This window comes from Mastigoproctus giganteus, chromosome 3 (assembly GCF_048544385.1).
Source record: "Mastigoproctus giganteus isolate SK-2022 chromosome 3, ASM4854438v1, whole genome shotgun sequence".
NCBI classification, from domain to species: Eukaryota; Metazoa; Arthropoda; class Arachnida; order Uropygi; family Thelyphonidae; genus Mastigoproctus; species Mastigoproctus giganteus.
The window spans coordinates 157,428,557-157,451,668 of NC_143577.1; the positions used below are offsets into that span (position 1 = coordinate 157,428,557).

At 37.3% G+C, this 23,112-nt stretch overlaps 1 protein-coding gene across 2 annotated transcripts in view; it reads left to right on the forward strand.

Moving 5' to 3' along the window:
- Polr1C (RNA polymerase I and III subunit C) overlaps positions 1-23,112 on the forward strand; it is a 255,785-nt gene that overhangs the window by 106,671 nt on the left and 126,002 nt on the right. For both annotated transcript variants that reach the window (XM_090369465.1, XM_090369466.1), the window contains one exon: positions 11,184-11,233. In XM_090369465.1, the coding sequence (XP_090225591.1) occupies positions 11,184-11,233 (50 nt within the window). The remainder of the gene's footprint in view (positions 1-11,183; positions 11,234-23,112) is intronic.

Sequence of the window (23,112 nt, forward strand, 5' to 3'; positions counted from 1 at the left end):
AAGTAATAAAGAAAAGTGACGAGCTCTGGAAAAAGCAACGGGACGTCCAAAATCAGCTGAAGTTTTGGAAGGAGTATTGGATCATACACTTTCCAGGCCAGGAGAGACCAGATAGAATTCTTTACACGAGTCACTTAAACAAATCTGAAGCATTTGAGAAAGAAATGTTCGATTACATAAATAATTAAATTTTAAAAATTCTTGAGAGTCTGAATTTGATTACCTGTCGGAAAGTGCAACATTCACACAGCCACTAGCAGAAACCCTGGATATGTTGCAAGGAGAGAAAAATACGTATTATAGCATTTCTATACCATGCCTTTTAGCATTACACAAAGCTTGTGAACTGTAAATGGATATATTGTAAACATCTGAATGAATCCTTACTTAATAGTGTCAATTGCTGATTCAGTGATTTTTTTTTTTTTTTTTTTTTTTTTCCAAGTGCTGAGGCAGAAAATGTGGCAACAGTTCCATTCTCTGTATTTCCTTATCCTCATTTTAAGGCTTAATTGTTAGCCTACATGGATCCTTCTATACAAAGACAATTGCCTACTCTATGGCCAATTATAGCCAATTGAATTGCAAATTGAATTTTTATTGTAATAAGCAAAAGATCGAGTTTACTACCTGTTTATAACAGATTGTACAAACAAAAGGCCCAATAAACTGAAAACTGCAATTTTTTTTTTTTTTTTTTGTTTTATTGTTGTGACCTCTAGAATTCTGTGTGACCTTCAGAAATGTGCTTTAGAAAACTATCACAGAGACTACCGGATTTTCTCAGAAACCATGAGAGAATTTCAGATTTGTTTAGCTCCGAATTCAGTAAGGATTATATTGGCCCAAAACTGTGTGATTTATTATTTTTCTCATTTTTTTAGGGTAAAATGTGAACAAAAAGAAAACGCATGGTTTTAACATTGCAACAAAAAATGGAAATTATTAATAGAATTAGAAAAGATGAAAATTTAGGAAATCTCTCCAAAGAGTTTAATGTGGGGACTTCAACAATTTATGACATCAAGAAAAATTCTGATGCTACAACAGAATTTGTGTCTATTATGGATAGTGAAGAAGGATCTAGAAGGAAAAAAATGCCGAAACGTGAAAATGCCGCTTTAGAGAGTGAACTCAATTTTTTTTGTTCTTTTCTTCAGAGTGAAGTTTAGATGAATCAGTGTCTGGCCCAATGTTGTGTGAAAAAGGATTGGATTTTAATTGAAAATTAAGAGATAATGAAGATTTTAAGGCAAGCACAGGTTGGCCGAAAAACTTTAAACTGAGACATAGTATACGTGAATTAGATATTCAAGGCGATAAAATTTCTGCAGACGAATCAGCTGTGGTGTCTTTGCAAAGTAAGTTTGCTTCAATTATAGGAAATTATGAGAAAGAAAACGTTTATAATGTTAATGAGACGGGCTTATTATGGAAAGCATTACCGAGAAAACTCTAGCCACTAAAAGAGAAATGCCTGCACCAAGTTTTAAGATAAGAAAAGAGCGAGTTACAATTGCTGTGTGTGCAAATGCCACTTGGACGCACAAGTTGTCTGTGCTCGTTTTCAGTAAGTCGAAAACCGAAAGCATTTTAAAATATTTCTAATTTTCTTGTTTTGTATAAAAATTATAAAAATGTGTGGATGGGTGTTTCTGTTTTCCGAGATTGGTTTATAATTTTTTAAATTTAATCTGATTTAATTTAATTGTAAGGTAAGATTAAATTTATTTAATCTTACCTTACAATTAAATTACCCGGAAAATTTCCCTGTTCGATTATCCGGAAGAGGTCTGACATCAATTATTCTGAATAACTGACGCTCTACTGTACTGCACTTTTTAAATGACTTGGACAGTTGATATTAATGTTTAAAGAATTTTTTTTTTTTTTATGAAAACCCCAAACACGAGAGGTATTAGAACCTATAGTACTTAGTACTGTGCTTGGGTTGGAGGTTGAGAAGACGAGAGAAGATATTTGTTGACATTGGACTTGAATTTCTGTAGACTGTAATTTTAAGGAAATATATATGAAGGAAGGTTGTTCCAGAAAACGGCAGTTGAATGAATAAACAAGGAAAATGAAAAGTAGGTTCTGTGAGTTTGAAGTTGGACAGTAAATGGACGTTGGCTGCTGATGACATGTTTTCAGACTGTTTTGAAAGAGAGAGTGGGAATTATAGAAGCCAATTCAGAAAAACAGTGCCCATGGACGTATCTGTAGAAAAGGCATGCAGCAGAAACAGTACTTCTATGAGACAGTGAGTGGAGAGATGCATTAGCATTAGTAGAGGTGGCATACGATGCAAGAAAGCAAGCTTATTCAGCATCAGCCAAAAAAAAAAAAAAAAAAAAAAACCTCTCATTTTAACCCTCTGTTTATTTCAAATGCCAGTCCAGCTTAGCTTTAAATTTATTTAGGCTATTAGCTTCCACAACAAAAGATGCACGCCTGTTCCACCAATCAACTACCCACTGGCTAAAGGCAAATTTCCGCACATCTATTCTACAATTCGTCAAATTGAAACTGTACCCCCTCAGGTTCTTAGTCTGAGCAAGAGGAAGAATCCCATCAGCATTCAGCTTGCTCAACCCATTCAGGGCCTTATACACTTCAATCAGATAACCTTACAGGTGCCTACTCTCCAGGCACTGCATTTGCAGAACTTAAGCCTTTCTTGGTAAGAGCACCCCTTTTTCCCCTCACCAATCTTGTTACCTAAAATGAGGCTTCCAGACCAGTACACAGTACTCTAGGTGTGGCCTGACCATTGCCTTGTATAATGGCATAATCACCTCCCTGTCCCTGCTAGCAAAATTCCTGTGTATCATTGACAAGACTCCATGACCTGCTCTGGCAGCCCATCTGCACTACTCAGCGAACTTCATATTTGATTGCACAATTACCCCAGGTCTTTTTTCACTTTCCACTTCCCCGAGTGTAGTACCACGCAGTTGGTACGTTTCTCTTCAGTTATTGCTAACCATATGCAGTACTTTGCATTTGTTAATGTTAAACTTCAGTTGCCACTTCTCAGCCCATTTTTCCAACTTATCTAGATCCAGTTGCAGTAGCATACTGTCTTTACTGTCGTTAACAACCCTGCCAACTTTTGTGTCATCTGCAAACTTGGATATTAAACCTGATATACCTTCATCAGTATCATTAATAAATATACAAAACAACAATGAGGCCAACACCGAACCCTGGGGAACTCCACTAATAACATTTGTCCATGAAGAGCAGTGTCCATTGATTACTCAACTCAACTCCCACTCAACCATCCCTTTATCCATTATAGCAACTTACCCTTAATGCCACACTGCTCCAATTTGTATAGCAGTCTTCCACGTGCAACAGTATCAAAAGCTTTTCTGAAATACAAGTATATGATATCAAAATTATTTTTGGCATTCAGTTCCTTTGTGACCACATCATAGTATCCAATCAAATTGGTCATACACGACCTCCCTTTAAGAAACCCATGCTATGTCTTAACTATTACTGCAGTCTTGTCTAGATGATCCTGAAATGCTTCTTTAACCAGTGATTCCATTATTTTCCCCGGACACAAGTTAAACTAACAGATCTGTAGTTACTTGTGAAGCTCCTTTGTGAATTTGTGATACATTTGCGCACCTCCAGTCCATGGGGTCCTCCCCTGAGTCCAAGGAAGCTCTCATAATTATGGCTAGGGGTTTGCTTGCTTACTTCCTTTGCTGCCTCCTTTAATATAACTGGATAGATCCGTCCACCCCAGGTGCCTTCCATATGTTTAACTTCAACAATTTCTCCTCCTCTTTGCTGTCAGTTATTACAAAATCACTTAGCTCCCTGTTAGCATTTAATAAACCTCCGGCATTCCCCTCATTGAATAACTCCTCCTGTGAATGTAGATGTAAAATACTCATTCATTTTATCAGCTACCTGAGCATGATCATCAATAGTCAACCCATCTATGTTAAGTGGTCCAATCTGATTCATCCCTTTCCTTCTAGATTTTACATAAGTAAAACTCAGTTAGAGATGAGTCATTAATTAACCTAACTTTCCTCTTCTGAATGGAATCTAGAAGCGTGAGAGAGGTTTTGGGGACACCGTCCCAGATGTGAGAACAATATTCCATTGTAGGGTGGATTTACGATTTGCACAGCGTGAATGGCTGTTTGGAAGAAAAGTAACGTCAAGACCGAAAGAGAAAACCTAGTTTTTTAGATGCAGAGGAAGCAATATTTGTAATGTGCTTGTGCCAAGAGAGATTAGAAGTCAGGGTAATCCCCAAAAGAGATATATCAACTTGCCTAGAAATCAGAGTGCCACCAAAGATAAGCATAGGAGCAGAAGAATCCTTTTTGTGAGATATAAGACAAGACTGAGTTTTAGAACAATTGAAATCAATGTTGTCTTTGCCCCACTGGAGAATTACCTGGAGATCGGCATTTAAGGAATCTGTAGCGGATGTTCGAGAAGTTGAAGCTAATTGAGCAGGGCAAGGTTTTTCAAAATTGAAAGTGGAATGCAATGTGCTATCATTGACAATACTACGGATAGGATTTCCAGACAGTGGAACAAGGTCATTAATGTACAAGAGGAAAAGATTGGGGGGGAAGAACTGAACCTTAGGGGACACCAGCATTAGTGGAGAAATTAGAAGGCAAAGAGCCATCTACCATCAACCTCTGAGCAATCAGAGAGAAAACTGGATAACCAATTACAAAAAACAGTTTGGCAAACCATAAGATGGAAGCTTGTTTAGAAGACCTTTGTGCCAAACACGATCAATAGCCTTTGAGATGTCAAGAGCAACTGCTTGTGTTTCACTGAATTTTCCATTGAATTTGCCCAGAATATCACCAATGGATCGACACTGACAGAATCCATACCGGCCATCGTTGATCAGACGGAAGGTTTCTAGGTAGTTTAAAATTTGGCAGTTAATTAATTTCTCCATTACTTTAGAAAGAGTAGAAGTAATTGCAATGGGACGATAATTAGATTGGTGGGATTTGTCACCCTTTTCAGGAACTGGCTGGATATGACCAAATTTCCAAGCAGAAGGAAAAACACCTTCGGAATAAGAGAAGTGAAAAAAGATGGCAAAGAATAGGAGTAAGTTCGGGAGCACAGGTTTTGAGAACAAGTGGAGAAATACCATCCGGACCTGGAGCTTTCTTAGCATCAAGATTTGTCAAAATCCTTCTGAAATCCTTTTCACAGAAGACCACAAGAGGCATTGAATGGAGCATGTTGGGAATAGTGGGAGGTGTTTTACCAAGATCGTTAATGCATGAGTTGGAAGGAAAATGGGAAGCTAGCAGGTCAGTTTTATCCTTGGCTGAAATGACAACAGAACCATGTAGTTTTGACAGAGGTGGGAGCAGAGATAGGCAAAAGTTGCAGCCAATAGCTTTGGCAAGATAACTGAATGCTCGGCTACCATTAGAACAAGAAGCAAGTTTTCTATTCTTAGCCTGTTCAAAGTCTAGTTTGGACTGATTAATAGCTGCTTTACAATTGTTACGAGCTTTGATGTAGGCAGAAAATGAAACTGAACAATTGCAAACAAGCCAATTACGATATGCAATGTTCTTCTCTTGAACAGCCTTAGCACATTTATTGGAAAACCACTGTTTAGATAAAGGACAAGTGAAGTGTGGGATAAAGGATTCCATTCCTACAAGAATAAATTCACTGACACGATCTGAGCAAACGTTGACATCAGAAGTTTTGAAACAGTAAACTGACCAAGAAAAGAAATCTCGCAGGTCATCCCATTTTGCATTCTTGTAACGCCAAACAATACAAGGTTGGGAATAGCCATGAGATAAAGGTCAATTGGAGAAGAGTCAACCACTAAGTTGTGATCTGAGGTGCCTAAAGGACCACTCACTTCAACCGTGTACTTAGAAGGATTGTTTGTGAGAAAAAGATCATGCATGTTGGCTGTATGGTTAGGATTGTCCAGTATTCTTCTAGGTAAATGAACAATCTGTGCAAGGTCATTAGTAATTGCAAAAGCCTCAGCATCTTGACCAGCTGTGTCGGTGTGACTAGAAAATGGAAACCAGCTGTGGTTGTAAACATTAAAATCACCAAGGAAAATTACCTCACTGTTAAGTATGTTGGACTGGAGAAAGTCAAATTACAAAGAGAGGAAATCAAAGAGCTCCAAGTGATTAGCGGAGTTGGGATGAAATTAGAGACAACAGATAAATTTGACACAATGAGATAGAGAGATTTTAAGTCAGAGAAGATCGAAAGAGGAGATTCCAAATTACCAAATCTCTGACAGGAATTATCGGAATAGACATATGCACAAGTACCACCTGTGAGGCGAAAGGAATCATACAGCGAGTAATTTTGGCAACTGAGATGAGCAGTAGTTGAATCAACCGATAACAGATTCTGTCAGAAAAATTACATGGGGTTTGGCAGACTGCAAGTGGACATGGACATCATTGAGATTAGAATTGAATTGAGACCACGCATATTTGTGAAATGAACTAGGAAGTGTTTGGGAGGTTTTGATCTTTTCACAGATAAGCTTACTCTATTAGTTTGATAATTGATGGTGTATTCAATAGTAAGACAAAGTGGGGGAGACATGCTGTATGAAGTAAAGAAATTTTTGGATATGGCATACATGTTGTGTCAAGGATCTGGGTGAGAATATACCCAGATCCTTGACATAACGTGGCCTTGACAATGCCTCCCGCATACACTATCTGGTCCAGATAGTGTATGCGGGGGCCTTGATCTAGCTGATCCCAAAGCCTTCTAAAGAGTTATCAATAGGTTTGATCCAGCCTGCGAACACTGTTTTAGAGCTGTACTCTCGAAATGTAAGGAAGATTGGATCTCGCCATGATGTCCATCGTAATCTCAAAAGTCATCAGTCTTACTGCATGTTGGAAGAGATGGGGAAGGGTTGACCGGAACTTAGCTCTGGAGACTAAACATGGGTTCCACCACTTCAAGCCTGCAGTAAGCAAAGTGGAGGTAGTGCACTGGTTGATGAGAGTCATCTACCACCTAGTATTGCCTGGTAACACAGAGGGGTGGCATTCCTCCATGTGGTGTGGGGGCCACACCTCGACACCTGCTTATGTTGGTTCACATCTGGGTGATCACCCATCGTGTGCTTATGCATGGGGGTTATACCCAGGATTACTAACAGTCCCACCATCGGGAAGGTGCAAGCAGAGGATTTGGCTGTCACAGACTGTCCGGACTGAGCCAGAATTGGATCCACTTGACTTGAGTGTCACTCTAATATCAGTTCTATCAGCGTTTTAGACTCCCAGTACAGCTTGTCTGACATATCTGAGAGAATGTCTGTGACAACTTCAAGGATCATATATATTTGACTGTTAAGAAAGTATTTATTTGATTTAATACACCACTTCGTTTTTCTGCACCGGTAGACAGACTGTTCTCTTTTGCCTCTGTTATTAGTATTCCTAAGTCCCATAGTTCTTTTCACTTCTTTGAAAAAAGGGTAGTATTGAAAGCTAATTTGGAACAATTAGTACGAATATAATGGATGGAAATGGAAGTGTCAAGTTTAAAGAGAATAGCCACTGCAATTATAAGCGAAGCCAGGGCTTTGCAACCCATTCATATACTCAAAATATCTTTCTAATTACACTGTATTCTAATTTTTATTCCCAAATAATTTTTCAACTGTTAACTACAAAAAAATCTGTTGTGACTTTTTTTTTTATTAACAGATAATTTCTTATTGAGAAATTATTTTTTTATTCAATATTCAGTAAATAAAATTTTTTTGAATTAAAGAACTTTTTATTTTGTAATGATTATTTTCTTCTTCAGTTGAATTATTTCTTATTTATGAATAAAAGGGTTTTTTTTGTTTTTTTTTTTTTTCATTATTTGTCATTCTGAATGAAATTTGCCCAACTCTGGTTCCTGTTACAGTGGCAGTGTTAGGCCAAATTCTGTACTGATTACCAAGAGATTCTTAGCAGAACATGGGATTGCGGAACTAAACTCACCCTCTCCATTCTCCTGATTTATTTCTTCCAGCCCAATTCTTGTTCCCCAAAATCATATCTTCACTGAAAGGATGTTTAATGATGTAGAGGACATTAAAAAAACATGCAACGAAGGAATAATAGTGTGCGGTCAGTTCAGAAAAGTGTCTGAAATAGTTTCAGCCAGCTCTGTCAGTAGAGCTGTTTGAAACTTTAATGTCTGACAAGTGTAGCTGCTTGGGCAATTACTTGGAAAAATATTATAAGCTGTTTTTTATTCTAACATTGTTTTCTTTAAATTTACTCATTTCTGCAATTTAATTGATTAAACCATGTATTTCTTGCTATTTGATAAAACAATGTCTTTGTGGCCAATAAAGATATTGTTTTTGCATATACAAAGACCAAATGTATCTTTCTCAGCCATAAACAAACTTATTTCTCTTCATAATTAACACAAGCTTGTAGAGAGTGTATCAAAGGCTGGACTGATAAGAAAATTGTGGTATTTATTTTTTTTTTTAATTACAAAAAAATTTCTAATATCTGTTTATATATTTCAAGAATTGAAATACCATGATGACTTTCTACTTTCCTCGTGGGAATAACTGGAGCATATGGTTTATAAACCAAAGGACATTGCAGCAGTGAAGAAAACATTCAGAATGCATGCTCTCAGATTAGTGATTCTCTCAGAAGAAACTTTAAAGAACACATTTGTACCACGATTTATATGTGTATGAATGTTATTGGCAATTAGTTTGAATAATAAATGGATTAAGTGCATATCATTTCTTTTTTGTTAGATGTCCAAACTTCTGAGACACTATACAGTCAGTCCTCGTATAGCACGATAGTTATGTTCCTAGAAACCTTCGTGCAATGCAAAATTGTGCAATATAAACAACAGGCCCTATGGGAAAAATAGGGTTAGGTGCCGACCACCCAAGATTGAACGCACATTTGTAACCAAAACATTACCAAACACAATGAATAATCATAATAAAATACGTAAGTATTTTATTACGACTATTACGTAATAAAATATTGCTAATGCTTTTGCTTCTATCGTAAGCAGACTTGTTTTTCGTTTGATTTTCTTTCCAAACAGATAACAGCCATTCCATCTCTTCCAATTCTTTGTGTCTTAATCTAATGGATTTTAATTACACTTTGAGTTGTTCCTGATATGAAAGTTGTTTTTATTTTCTCTAAATTCTTTGTAATTCTCGGCATTGCCTCATTTAGGGCTGTAGCACGTGCAATATCACATGGCCTTTCATTTTGCTCAAAGCGTTTCGCAATTTCATATTTTTTCTCTATCGACAGAGGCGGACTGGCCATAAGCCTTACCGGGGGAAACCCTGGTGGGCCAGAGGCCGGTGTGATTTTGGTCATAAACGCTAGTATGAGGCCACTATAAATTTTCCCGGGTAAGATTTTTTTTGACCCAGTCCACCTCCATTTATCGATATTGCTTTCCTTTTTCTCTCTGAATCTGCAGTGTCTTCACTTAAACAAGTCTGCTTACGATCGATGCTTCCTTTTCACACCTTTTAAGTATTTTACTCATTTTTAGGGAATAAAGCACAATTACAAAATGAGGAGTCACACTTGATACACATAAACAAAGCTGTGCGCGTGTAGTAACTGAATAAACAACACCATAAAGGCAGAGATACACCATTAACACCTCACATTTTACTAAAGCACATTTCTAGGGGTTACTACCATAAAACAATAAAAACAATTTCCAGTTGCATTTCTGCTAGTGGAATCTGTTATAAACTGGTAGTAAACTCGATCTAATTGCATTTGCGATTATACCGATAGCTGGAATTGTGTTGGTTTTTACGTTATTATGGTGAAGTTGTTGTTGTTGTTGTTATTTGGTTTTTAGGAGCATTAGCAACTAAGGCCATATTGCTCCAGGATATGCGGTGGTCATTCCCTGACCTTTCCGCATCCTCTGTATTTGGTGGTGACAGGCTCGAACCCCGGTCTAATCAAGAAGCGTGTACTACGCACTGCTGCTCCTTCCCACCTGGCTATGGAGGTGCCTAATTATGGTGAAGTGTGTTTCCCCTTCACTGAAATAAAAAAACATAAATACATTTTCTTCCTATCGTGTTGCGTTTGACTGCCATTTCTTGTAAACACCAAGGCGAATCGTGCATAAGCGAATTCAGTTCGTGCTATATAAGATATCGTTCCCCTATTTATAAATCGTGTATGATCGAATTCGTGTAAAGTGAACACGTGTTATACGAGGACTGACTGTATATTGATTTTAAATTCATCAATGCAGATCTGGCTCAGTTAGCTAATTAAATTTTCATACACATAGCTTTTTATATATTTTATAATAATTTGTTTCATTTTTCTTTTTTAAGTTTAAATATATGTTTCTATTGCCTGAGAAAGAAAATTTAGATCTACTCTTTATCTTATTTAGCTTGAGTAAAGCACAGAGTATGTGATCGAGTTGAAATAGCAATAACTTATGGAAGTTGAGATGTTCCTGAGACATCTCAGGAACATCTTACCAACATTATTAATCCATTTGAAATATCAGGAACCCCCTTTTTTCTAGGTTTCAATGATCTTAAGTTATAAATGTATGATTGTTACTGTTAGAAAATTTACTCTCAGTAATAAGAGTATTTGAATTACATCTGTGTTACAAACATGCGAATTGTATACATTACTGGTCCGAGGTTTTTATGCATCCCAGGTGAGTTGCTGGTGACACCTTTACAATTTTATTTTGAAAGCAGGAAATTTATTAGCATGATACCAGTTTCAGAAAAGATTTGGCCATTTTTAGTGAAATTTGTTTTAATATTTAATACTAAATATTTAATATTTATGTTTTTGTAAATATCAAATCCAGTAAAAGTTTATAGAATTTTAATAGATATTTAATGTTATGAATAAAAGCAACATTTTACATATATTGAAAAAAAGAAAAATTCAGAAATTTGAGAAGACATATTAGTGTCACTTGTGCAAAATATGCCCTTCCAAGAATAGCACTCCAGGTGATCATCTGGGCTTCCTATAGCTTGGACCAGTCTGGTTATGACTTATTGGTAGTCTTCTTGCATGGATAATTTCAGTATTTGGTATTGCAGCAGTGTATATCAAATATATCATGTAATTTTCTCTTATGATTTTGTCTAATAGTATTTACAAAGCAGTTGAAGTGGATTCCCATTGGCAATCAGGCTGAACTTGTAAGTTTTCAGGAGAATACTAATGTATTACACTTAAAAATCGAAATTAATTTATAAGTTACTCTTCTTTGCTTTTCATTAAATTCAATTTAGTGTAATTGTAGCACATTCAATAATAGGACACCCCTTCCTTCCACACAACAGGAGGGAACAAGGGGACAAAGAAGGTATATATTAATGCTAAAATAGGATTACGATTTACTACCATGAGAATATTTAGTTATCTTTCATGAGCCAGGATTGTCTCCTCCCTCATTGTACTATAATACAGGCGGGCCTCGATTAACGCGATTAATTTGTCCTGCAAGTGCATCGCGCAAAACGGAAACACGTTAATCTAATATCATAACCAATAGGAAAAATTATAATTGGTCCTTGACCTTCTGGAATGTCCATAAAGAATTTTAAAAATACCTTTTAAATAACTTTTTAACTGTATATAATGTAAAAGATAATGAAAATAATTATGGAATTAAATGTTTATTGCATAAAACAGAGGTTCTTAAACTATGCGCCGCGGAATGTTTTAAATTTTCGAGGGAAACACAGCGATACTCGGCATCTGTCGGACACCGCGCGAACTACTAGCTCGAGGTAGTTCACAGTTTCAGCATTTCTTATTAAGTTATTTGGACCTAACTACTAAACGAAACTGTTAAGTATTTCTTTTGGTCTGGGTGCGCCTTGAAAAAATTACTGAGACATTAAAGGCGCCGTGAACCGAGAAACTTTGGGAACCTCTGACATAAAATACACAATGAAGAAATTACTGTTGCGGAAATATTTGAACAGTGTTGACTTTCTCTTTTCATCAATCAATTTCCGATAGCCGACAACAATCTTCTCTGGGCCCTGGCGAAATAAATATCGCAGAGAACATCAAACCTTTTGTTTGAGGTTCTATGCGATACGAAAGATTTCATCTAATTCTTTTACCGTTATATCCTTCGCGGTAACATTTTCATCTGGTTCATTTAAAAATTTGAATTTTTAAATGCAAGTCTGCATTGACTTTATTAGCCGGAGACAAACACGTCTTCTTCCGATGGTTGATGGAACACACCAAGGCGGGCAGCAGGCAAACGTTTGTTTATTGACCGTACAACTCGTGGTAAGCTTAACGTGCGATTCAAATCTTTTTCAACTATCACATAAAAAAAAAAAAAAAAAAAAAAAGATCGCGTTAACTGGAAATTTGCATCGTGTAAAGTGAAAAGTGGTATCATTTTTCAAATAGCGTTAACTGAATATCGTGTTAATCGAACTCGCATTATGCGAGGCCTAGCTGTAGTTGAATCACAAAGAATTTTTGTTGTAGTTCTTCATTTACAGTCAAAATCTGTGCAATTGATATTTCATTTTAAAATTAATTCTCAAACATCATTTAGATGCTCTTTCTAAACAAATACAACAAATCTGTGGCTGAGCTGTACAGGAGTCATTAGCATTTTAAAAATAGAAAATGATTATAAACAGTTATTTTAAAATTGCTTTAATTCTTTTGCAGACACTTGCAGACTCTAAACTTCAGTTATAACTGAACAAATAATTTGTTCAGTTATAACTGAACTTTGATAGATTAAATCAGTTTGTTTTAACTCTTAATCATTTGAATATTAAATATTTTCATTAAAATTAAAAGCTTATATGAGGGGTGATCCTTTAATTCACAGACTGGTGCATGATCTTATATTAATTATCATCATCTGAATCTTCTGTGGATTTCTCCTTCTCGAAATACTCTCCCTTGAACTTTACACACTTTTGCCACCATCATACCCACTCATTAAATGCGTCTTGCAAGCCATTTTTCGAAAGACTGTGTCTGTTGTGCCTCTGCGGGCATTGTTGTCGGACACAAAGTGTTTACCTTTCAGATGTGGAAACAGAAAGAGATCACATAGGGCTAAGTCCAGTGAATAAGGTTGATGTGGCAGAACCACAGCACCTGTGGCCATGATAACTGGCTCCACAATATTAGCCATATGGGGCCTGGCACTGTCTTCACACTTCACACTGGAATGTTCATGACATTTGTCACGAATGGCATGGTGAAGTTTGATCTTCATAGTTGTTCCATGGGCACAAAATGTGTAACTAGAATGCCTTTTATGTCAAAAAACACAAGAACCAGTTGTTTATCAGCCATACAAGAAGCTTGAAATTTCTTAGATCTCGGTCAGTCAGAATGCTTCCACTCACTCGAGACTGATCTTTTGTCTCTGGATCATAGTGAAAAATCCAAGTTTCATCGCAAGTCACTATTTGATTTAAGAAGTTTTGATCCTGTCTTTCAAAATGATCAAGCATTTCTTTGCATGAGTCTGCTCTTTGCTGTTTTTGTTCAGGAGTCAAATTGTGTGGAATCCAGCTGGCACAGATTCTTGACATTTTCAGGTGGTCTTTCACAATATTGTGAGCACTGCTGTATGAAATGGACATTCTAACAGCTAATTCACAAAGTGTAATTCGCCTGTCTTCATCCTGGATTTCCAGGCTTTTGAATTTTACTCAGGAGTTGTTGAGGAGGAAGGCTGACCAGGTCTTGGGTCATCTGCAATGGACTCGTTACCTTCAATGAATCGCTTGTGCCAAGACACTCGATATCATGTGCTTCATTCATCTCTTTAACTGTTTTAGATGCATTTAAGCCCATCTGATGCAATAACAAATCACATATCGTTGTTCAGTCTATATGTCCGACACGATACTTGCTTCAAAACAATCATCAGTGACATGTGGCTAAAAAAACTCTCTTCAGCCAACACTAGCTCAACAAGTACTGGTATGCACACACAGAGTCTGCTCAGTAGTGATCAGGGAGAGTGCCTCTAGCTGCAGTTATGGAAAGTTCACACAGTAAACAAAATCTTGCACCAGTCTGCAAATTACTTTAGACTGGAATATTAATCTTGAATTCAGTATAATTTTTATACTGAATTTGGATTGATTATGGGTACAGTCTCTCATGTCATGCAGAATGACTTCACGGCGCTTCAAAAACTGTTAGAAATTGCTGCCAACACAGCATACTGTTTTTCCATAAATTTTTCCACCATAGTAATACTTTCATCTACAACCTTTGTTCCAATTCTAAGGCAGCTCCGCTACTCAGGTAGCTTAGGTACATGAAAAGGGGTTACTGGATGTAAAAAATAAAACTGCACACAAAGAGGTCTATCCGCATAGCATCTAACATTCTGAAGAAGGGCAATAACAGATGAGATTTTGGTAGTGAAGGGTAATAGCAGGAATTTTGATATGACAAGATTTTGTGGATTAAGGAAGTTCTTGGTTAAATCTTGTGGTTTGACTGCACTGGAAGAGAAGATCACAAAGTCTGTTGGGGTGCATTATGGGATCAACTTGAGGTGTATGAAATCTTAAAGGGGTCAAAATGCTGCTTTATAAAGGGAATATTTTGCCCAAACTGTTATAATTCTGTGACATCTGTGACAAAAGAGTTGGATGTAAGAAATATTGTTATTTAATTCTTAAACTTTAGCAAATCGTTTTACAAGTCTCACATCATAGGCTACTATAAAGGCTGGAGTGCATTGGGGTTATGGACAATGTCCAGAGGTGGATTGAAGGATGGTTAAAGAACAGGTGGTAGGAGGTCTTTATAAATGGTGATTCTTCAGAGTTGATCAGAATTATAAGTAGGGTTCCTCAAAATTTTGTGCTGGGGCTTTCCCCCCCCCCCATCAGTAACACTCTAGATATAGATGAGAGGAGTAAAGGGTAGGTACAGTTTAAATACAGTTAAGGGGCTTAGAGGGGAACAGGTATCCTGTGTGTTATCAGACACTCAGCCTAAAACACTGATGGATCCAATATCTCTCTATTACAGAAGATTTAGGAGAAGTCCGGTTGGCCTGCCTCCCTAAAATCCACTCATGCACACCTTCTCGATGGTAAGCCCTGTTACGTCACTTAGGTGGCAACGAACGTGTAGAGTGGTTCTCTTCAAGACGCCTAGTCAGCGTGAAGAGGAAAAGACCAAACCCTCCAGCATATGACAGCACGACAGAGTAAGTGGCCCTCAGTCCCCAGCAGCTTTCACTCTCCCTCTTATGGGAGTGAGAGGATCAGAGTGGAAGCAGAGGGTACTAAGAATCTCTGGGTACAACCAGGCTGCCATGCACGGAAACTGAACTTGGCCTGTTATAACTTAAGATCGCTCATCGGTGAAGACAGGATATTAGAGCTGGAAAAGGAATAAAAAAATGTGAATTGGAATATTATCGGTTTGTCTGAAACAAGAAGAAGAGTTGAATCACTTATAAGTTTATCAAGTGGAAATCTGCTGTACACCAATGGAAACAGTGAAAGGAGTGAAGATGGAGTTGGCTTTCTGGTCCATAAAGATTTTAAAAACAACATTTGGAATTCAAAAGTACATCACCAAGGGTGTCAAGACTAATACTCAAGATTTCTAAGAGGTACAAGCTAAAGGTTATAATGATTTATGCACCAACATCGAGCCATGATGATGAAGAGGTTGAAGAAATGTACACCGAAATTGAGTCTTCTAGATGAGCAGAAAACCCACTACACTATTATTCTGGGGGACTTCGATGCTAATGTTGGAAAAAGGCAAAACAGCACAGAAAGAGGAACTATAGGAAATTTTGGAATTGGTGAAAGAAATAAAAGAGGTGAAAGACTTGTGGAATTTGCAGAATCTCAAGGACTGTCAGTAATGAACACTTTTGTCAAGAAAAGGGTGAACAGAAAGTGGACATGGAAGAGTCCAAATGGATTAACAACTAATGAAATCGACTTCATCCTCACTAACAGAAGATATATTGTGAATGATGTTACTGTCTTGAATAAGGTAAATGTTGGAAGTGATCACAGAATGGTAGATGTACACTTGATATAGATGTAGGAAAGGAAAGGAAAAAACTGACTCGAGTAAATAATACAAGGGTCTTTGAGATAACAGAGGAGGAGAAAAAGGAGTATGTACTGGAACTTAAGAACAAGTTTGAGTTTCTGCAGACTGCTCAGGACCAAGATATCGACGAGGAATATTACAACTTTCTGAAAGTGATAAAGCCCAAGAAACCTATAGGGGAAAAAGAAATCCAAAGAAGAAAAAATTAGTCAAGAAACACTTGTCATGATGAACCGAAGACGACAAATGAAGAGCAAGAAAAACACTGACAGGGAGAAAATTGAGTATACTGAGTTATGCAAAGCCATTAGAAAAAGACTCAGAGAGGACATAAGAAGATTTAACACAAGAAAAGTAGAACAAGCATTAAGGGAAAACAAAGGATTTAAATCAGCAGCCATGAGCAGTAATACAGAAAGACAAATGATACTGAAACTGAAGAATAGTGATGTTGTACTTATAAACAGCAGAGAAGGCATAATTCAAATAGCAGAAGACTACTATAGAGAATTATACAAGGAGCGAGGGAATGATGCCAGCAGTGGGGAAGATGGATTGCAAAGTAGCGTAGCAACACATACGACATACCCAATATTCTTCCTGATGAGGTAGAACATGCATTGAAGAAAATGAAGAATCAGAAAGCCCCGGGGGAAGATGAAGTTACTGTAGAGTTGTAAAAATTGGGAGGAAGAGACATAACACAAAAACTGGCAAGGCTCTTCACAAAGTGCATTAGAAAAGGTGTGACGCCTAAGCAGTGGAATAATGCAATCATAGTTTTGCTGCATAAGAAAGGAGATAAATCAGAAATTGGAAATTATAGACCAATTAGCTTGTTATCGCACATCTACAAGTTGTTCACAAGGGTCATTACTAACAGATTAGAAAGAATACTTGATGAGAATCAACCGAAAGAGCAAGCTGGCTTTAGGACAGGATTCGCAACTATGGATCACCACGTAATATCACAGCTAATGGAGAAAGCAAATGAATATAAAACACCATTATGCCTGGTATTTGTGGATTTTGAAAAGGCATTTGACTCCATACAGCATAAGGCAATATTTCGGGCACTGGAAAGACAAGGCATAGATACCCCATATATTATGATTTTGAAGAAAATATATGAGAGTGCTACCTCCTTTATTAGACTAGACAAAGACAGCAGGAAATTTAAAATCGAGAAAGGAGTTCAACAAGGAGACACAATATCTCCGAAGCTGTTTACTGCTGCTGCCCTTGAGGAAGCTTTCAGAAAATTAGACTGGTCGCAGAAAGGAGTCAATGTGAATGGAGAGTACCTAAACCATTTACGATTTACAGATGACATTGTGGTCATAAGCCACGATCCCAAAGAATTAGAGGAAAATCTTAATCAGTTATGCACAGTTAGTAAGGATTTTGGACTAAAGATGAATATGGCTAAAACAAAAGTAATGATGAACAAGTATGCCACAGAAAGGGAAATAATGATTGAAGGAGCAGTAATTGAAAAGGTGGAGTCATATACTTATCTGGGACAAGTTATTAGCTGTAATAATGATAAATGGCTGGAAGTCAAGAGAAGAATAAATTTTGGATGGATAGCATTAAGGAAATATAGTCACATAGCATTAAGGAAATATAGTCAAATATAGTGAAGAGCAATATACCAGTTTGTCTGAAACGTAAAATAATGAACCAACGTATACTCCTCACCATGACTTATGGAAGTGAAACTTGGGCACTCACCAAAATAATGGAAGAGAAGCTGAGAACTACACAGCGAAGAATGGAACGAATTATATTGGGAATCAGACTGTTAGATAAGAAGAGAAACACGTGGATTAGGCAGCAAACTCAAATGTAAAGGACATTCTTATCAAAACTAAAGAACTAAAATGGTCTTGGGCAGGACACATAGCTCGAAGACATGATGACAGATGTACTAAGAAAATAACAGAATGGTACCCAAGAGGAGCTAGAAGAAAACCTGGAAGACAAAGGCAGAGATGGATAGATGAAATTCATGAGTTTTCGGGTAGTAAATGGATGGCCAGTGCTCAAAACAGAAGGAACTGAAAAGTGGCTGGAGAGGCCTTCATCCTGCAGTGGATTGAAAATGGCTGATGATGATGACAGTTTAAATATTTGCTGTTGATAGGTCAGGAGGGTACTGCTAATGATGAAAGTCAGGGCAAACTCATTCAAAAATATTTTGATAGGCTTCATAGGTGGTCATAGAAATTAGTCAAATGTAAGAGTATGTTTGGGAAATAACCCAAAAAAATTTATTAATTTATATATTGTTGGGTAGAGTAGAACTGAAGAGAATAAATGAGGAGAGCGACAGAGAGAGAGAGAGAGAGACTTAGGTATTATCATACAATCAGATATTGAGGTTACCATGCCAGTGTGAGCACATGGCCGAGAAAATGCATCGTGCTTTATCAATGATTAACTGTAGGGAAAAGGAGGTTATAGTTCTATTATATAAGTCAATGATGAGACCATATTCAGGTCTGGAGGCAATGTCTAAAGAAAGACAGTGAGTTTTTTTTAAAAGGATTTCAAAATCTGATCCTATAACTAATCAAATTTTATGTCTGGATTCTCATTTCTGTCATGCCTTTCTGCCATCCTTCACCGCTTTAAAATATATACATTATACATACATACTTTTGCACACATACACACACAATATTACATATAAAATTAAAACCACTATATGATGAAATAGTTATCTACTATATATGTAAAAAACCATTTACAATAAAATTATACGCATGTATAAATATAGTTATAAATTTAAAAATATATATTTGAAAATCATCTTTGCAGACATTTTTTTCCTTAAAAGATTGCTTCTAGGAATTTTAAATAATAATAATAATAATAAATTACTCTTTCTTCCTAAAGAAATTTTTTAACACTCAATGTTTTAAAGAACTGAATACCATTAGAATCTCGAATATTAACTTTGCATGAACTAGCCCTTCAGAATGGGTGGAGACTCAGATAACACAGAGGGACAGCTTAAGATGTGGCGGTAACTGTAAACGTAAGTTTGACCTTACTGACATTAATTATAATCAGGGAAGACCATAATGTCTGTCAGGGTGCATTACAGGATCAACTCGAGGTGCGAATTTTCCTTATGTCCACAATAGCATTTATCATCCTCACAGAAACTTAGGGAATATAACTTCTTCCTGAGGCCATGTCCTGTAACGAATGAAGGAATGATTGATTGATAGCAACCAAATTGCAGCCATTCCTCCCTCATCCCCAATCATAGTCACCTCTGTGACTGTGTACCTCAAGAGAAGAGAAAAAGTGACTTTTTAAAGTAAAGGATCTCTGTTTTGATAAGCAGCAGTATCCCTTTCAACAAGATAAGCAATCCAGTTTATGAACAGTTTTGGTTAAAATATCATATTAATCAAAGATTCCATATGAATCTATCCTGAGGAAGAATTGTCTTAATGATATTTATGATATTATTCCCAAAATTTGTCAAGATATTGGAGAAAACCACATCTGGAGGTCCGCCAATGAAATGGCAGATGCTTATCGCTACTATATTGCACATTTGGTATGCGGGAAATTAGATGTAGAGCTTTCTCATCTGCATTTGCTTGTAAGTTTCTCAATTATGTGAATCACAAATATTGCTGTCCAAAGCAATATTTGTGATTGAATCTTTGCAGTTATTATGGCCAAACCAAGGAACCCATGGCAAAAAAAAAAAAAAATCTGCATTACAAGTTTTCAATCCAAAACTTATCCGTCTTTGTAAAAGCCCCTATGTGGATAGCTATTTACAGAGATATGCAACCTGGCCCTCCTCTTCCGCTAGAACCTATTTTGACAAGGTGGCGAATATGGTTATATCATTGTTGTTTTATGTCAAAAACTTTGATTCTATAAAAAAAGTTGTTGATGTTTTGAATGATGGTGTTGCTAAGGCAGTTCTTTCTGATTCTTTGGTTAAAAAACATTTGCTGTTCATTGAGAATCATTTTGCATGGTTGATGTTTTGAATATACTGCAGATGTTGTAGAGATTGGTTTTGCCAGGGCAGTTCTTTTTGTGATTCTTTGGTTAGAAAACATTTGCTGTTCATCAAGGGTAATTTTGCTTGGTTATCTAATTTTGTAACTGAACTTGAAACATGGAGACTTTCTTTGAGCAGAGTAATTGAAGAGTAATTTACTAGGTGGTAGATGTCTCTCATCAACCGGTGAAATACCACCACTTTGCTTATTGGAGGCTGGAAGTGGTGGAACCCATGTTTAGTCTCTAGAGCTAAGTTCTGGTCAATCCTTCCCTATCTCTTCCATCATGCAGTATGATTGATGACTTTTGAGGTTTATGATGAACGTCGTGACGAGATCCAATATCCTCACATTTCGAGGGTACAGCTCTAAAACGGTGTTCGCAGGCCGGCCGCTAGTTAGTACACCGGACCGAACCTATTGCTAACTCTCTAGGAGGCTTCCAGATCAGCTAGTGTATAATCTTGCTACCTCTACTCTGCCAGATAGTGACTGGAGGGAGTCCGAGTAGTGTGTTTGCGAGGAGCATTGTCGAGGCCACGTTATGTCAAGGATGTGCGTATATTTTTACCACGTGTACGCCATATCCAAAAATTTCATTACTTCATACAGCATGTCCCACCCACTTTTTCTTACTATTGAATACACCATGAATTGTCAAACTAATAGAGCAAGCTTATCTGCAAAAAGATCTAAACCTCCCAAGCACTTCCTAATTCATTTCACAAATATACGTGGTCTCAATTCTAATGTCAACGATGTCCATTTCCACTTGCAGTCTGCCAAACCCCATGTACTTTTTCTGACAGAATCTCAGTTATCGGTTGATTCAACTACTGCTCATCTCAGATGCCCAAATTATTTGCTGTATGATTCCTTTTGCCTCAAAGGTGGTACTTGTGCATATGTCCATTCTGATATTCCCTGTCAGAGACTTGGCAATTTGGAATCTCCTCTCTTTGATCTACTCTGGCTTAAAATCTCTCTACCTCATTGTGTCAAATTCGTCTGTTGTCTCTACAGTTCTCCCAGCTCCACTAATCACTTGGAGCTCTTTAACTTCCTCTCTTTGCAACTTGACTTTCCCCAGTCCAACTTTCCTAACAGTGAGGTAATTTTCCTTGGTGATTTTAATGTTCACAACTCCAGCTTGCTTCCGTTTTCTAGTCATACCGACCCAGCTGGTTGAGATGCTGAGGCTTTTGCAATTATTAATGATCTTGCACAGATTGTTCATTTACCTACAAGAATACAGGACAATCCTAATCATACAGCCAATAAGTTTGATCTTTTTCTCACAAACAACCCTTCTAAGTACACGGTTGAAGTGAGAGGTCCTTTAGGCACTTCAGATCACAAGTTGGTGATTGTCTCTTCTCCAATGGAGCCTTTATCTCATGGCTATTCCCAAACTCGTGTTGTTTGGCATTACAAGAATGCAAAATGGGATGACCTGCTAGACTTCTTTTCTTCTTTTCCATGGTCGGATTACTGTTTCAAAACTCTTGATGTCAACGTTTGCTCAGATCGTGTCAGTGAAATTATTCTTGTAGGAATGGAATCCTTTATGCCACACTCCACTTTAAAATCTCGTCCTTTATCTAAACCTTGTTTTTCCAATAAATGTGCTAAGGCTGTTCAAGAGAAGAATGTTGCATGTTGTAATTGGCTTGTTTCTAATTCTTCAGTTTCATTTTTTCCAAAGCTCGCAACAATTGTAAAGCAGTTATTAACCAGTCCAAACTAGAGTTTGAACAGGCTAAGAGTAGAAAACTTGCTTCTTGCCCTAATGGTAGCCGAGCATTCTGGTCTCTTGCCAAAGCTATTGGCCGCAACTTTTTCTCATCTCTGCTCCCACCTCTGTCCAAACCAGATGGTTCTGTTGTCACTTCAGCCAAGGATAAAGCTGACCTGCTAGCATCCCATTTTACTTCCAGTTTATGTATTAATGATCTTGGTAAAACACCTCCCACCATTCCAAACACGCTCCATTCAATGCCTCCTGTGGTCTTCCGTCAAAAGGATATCAGAAGGATTTTTATGAATCTTGATGCTAAGAAAGCTCCAGGTCCTGATGGAATTTCTCCACTTGTTCTCAAAACCTGTGCTCCTGAACTTACTCCTATTCTTTGTTGCCTTTTTTTCACTTCTCTTATTCCAAAGGTGTTTTTCCTTCTGCTTGGAAATTTGCTCATATCCAGGCAGTTCCTAAAAAGGGTGACAAATCCCTCCCATCCAATTATCGTCCCATTGCAATTACTTCTACTCTTTCTAAAGTAATGGAGAAATCAATTAACCGCCAACTCTTAAACTATCTAGAAACCTTCCGTCTGATCAACGATCGCCAGTATGGATTCCATCAGTGTCGATCCACTGGTGATATTCTGGCTTATGTTACTCATTTATGGACTAATTCAATGGAAAGGTCCGGTGAAACACAAGTAATTGCTCTTGACATCTCAAAGGCTTTCGATCGTGTTTGGCATAAAGGTCTTCTAAACAAGCTTCCATCTTATGGTTTGCCAACTGTTTTTAGTAATTGGTTATCCAATTTTCTCTCTGATCGTTCACTGAGGGTGATGGTAGATGGCTCTCTGTCTTCTAACTTCTCCACTAATGCCGGTGTCCCCCAAGGTTCAGTTCTTTCCCCCACTCTTTTCCTCTTGTATATTAATGACCTTCTTCCATTGATTGGAAATCCTATCCATAGTTTTGCCGATGATAGCACACTGCATTCCACTTTCCATTTTGAGAAACCTTGTCCTGCTCAATCAGCTTCAACTTCTCGAAAATCTGCTACCAGTTCCTTAAGTGCCGATCTTCAGGTAATTCTCCAGTGGGGCAAAGACAACTTAGTTGATTTCAACCCTTCTAAAACTCAGTCTTGTCTTATATCTCGCAAAAAGGATTCTTCTGCTCCTATGCTTATCTTTAGT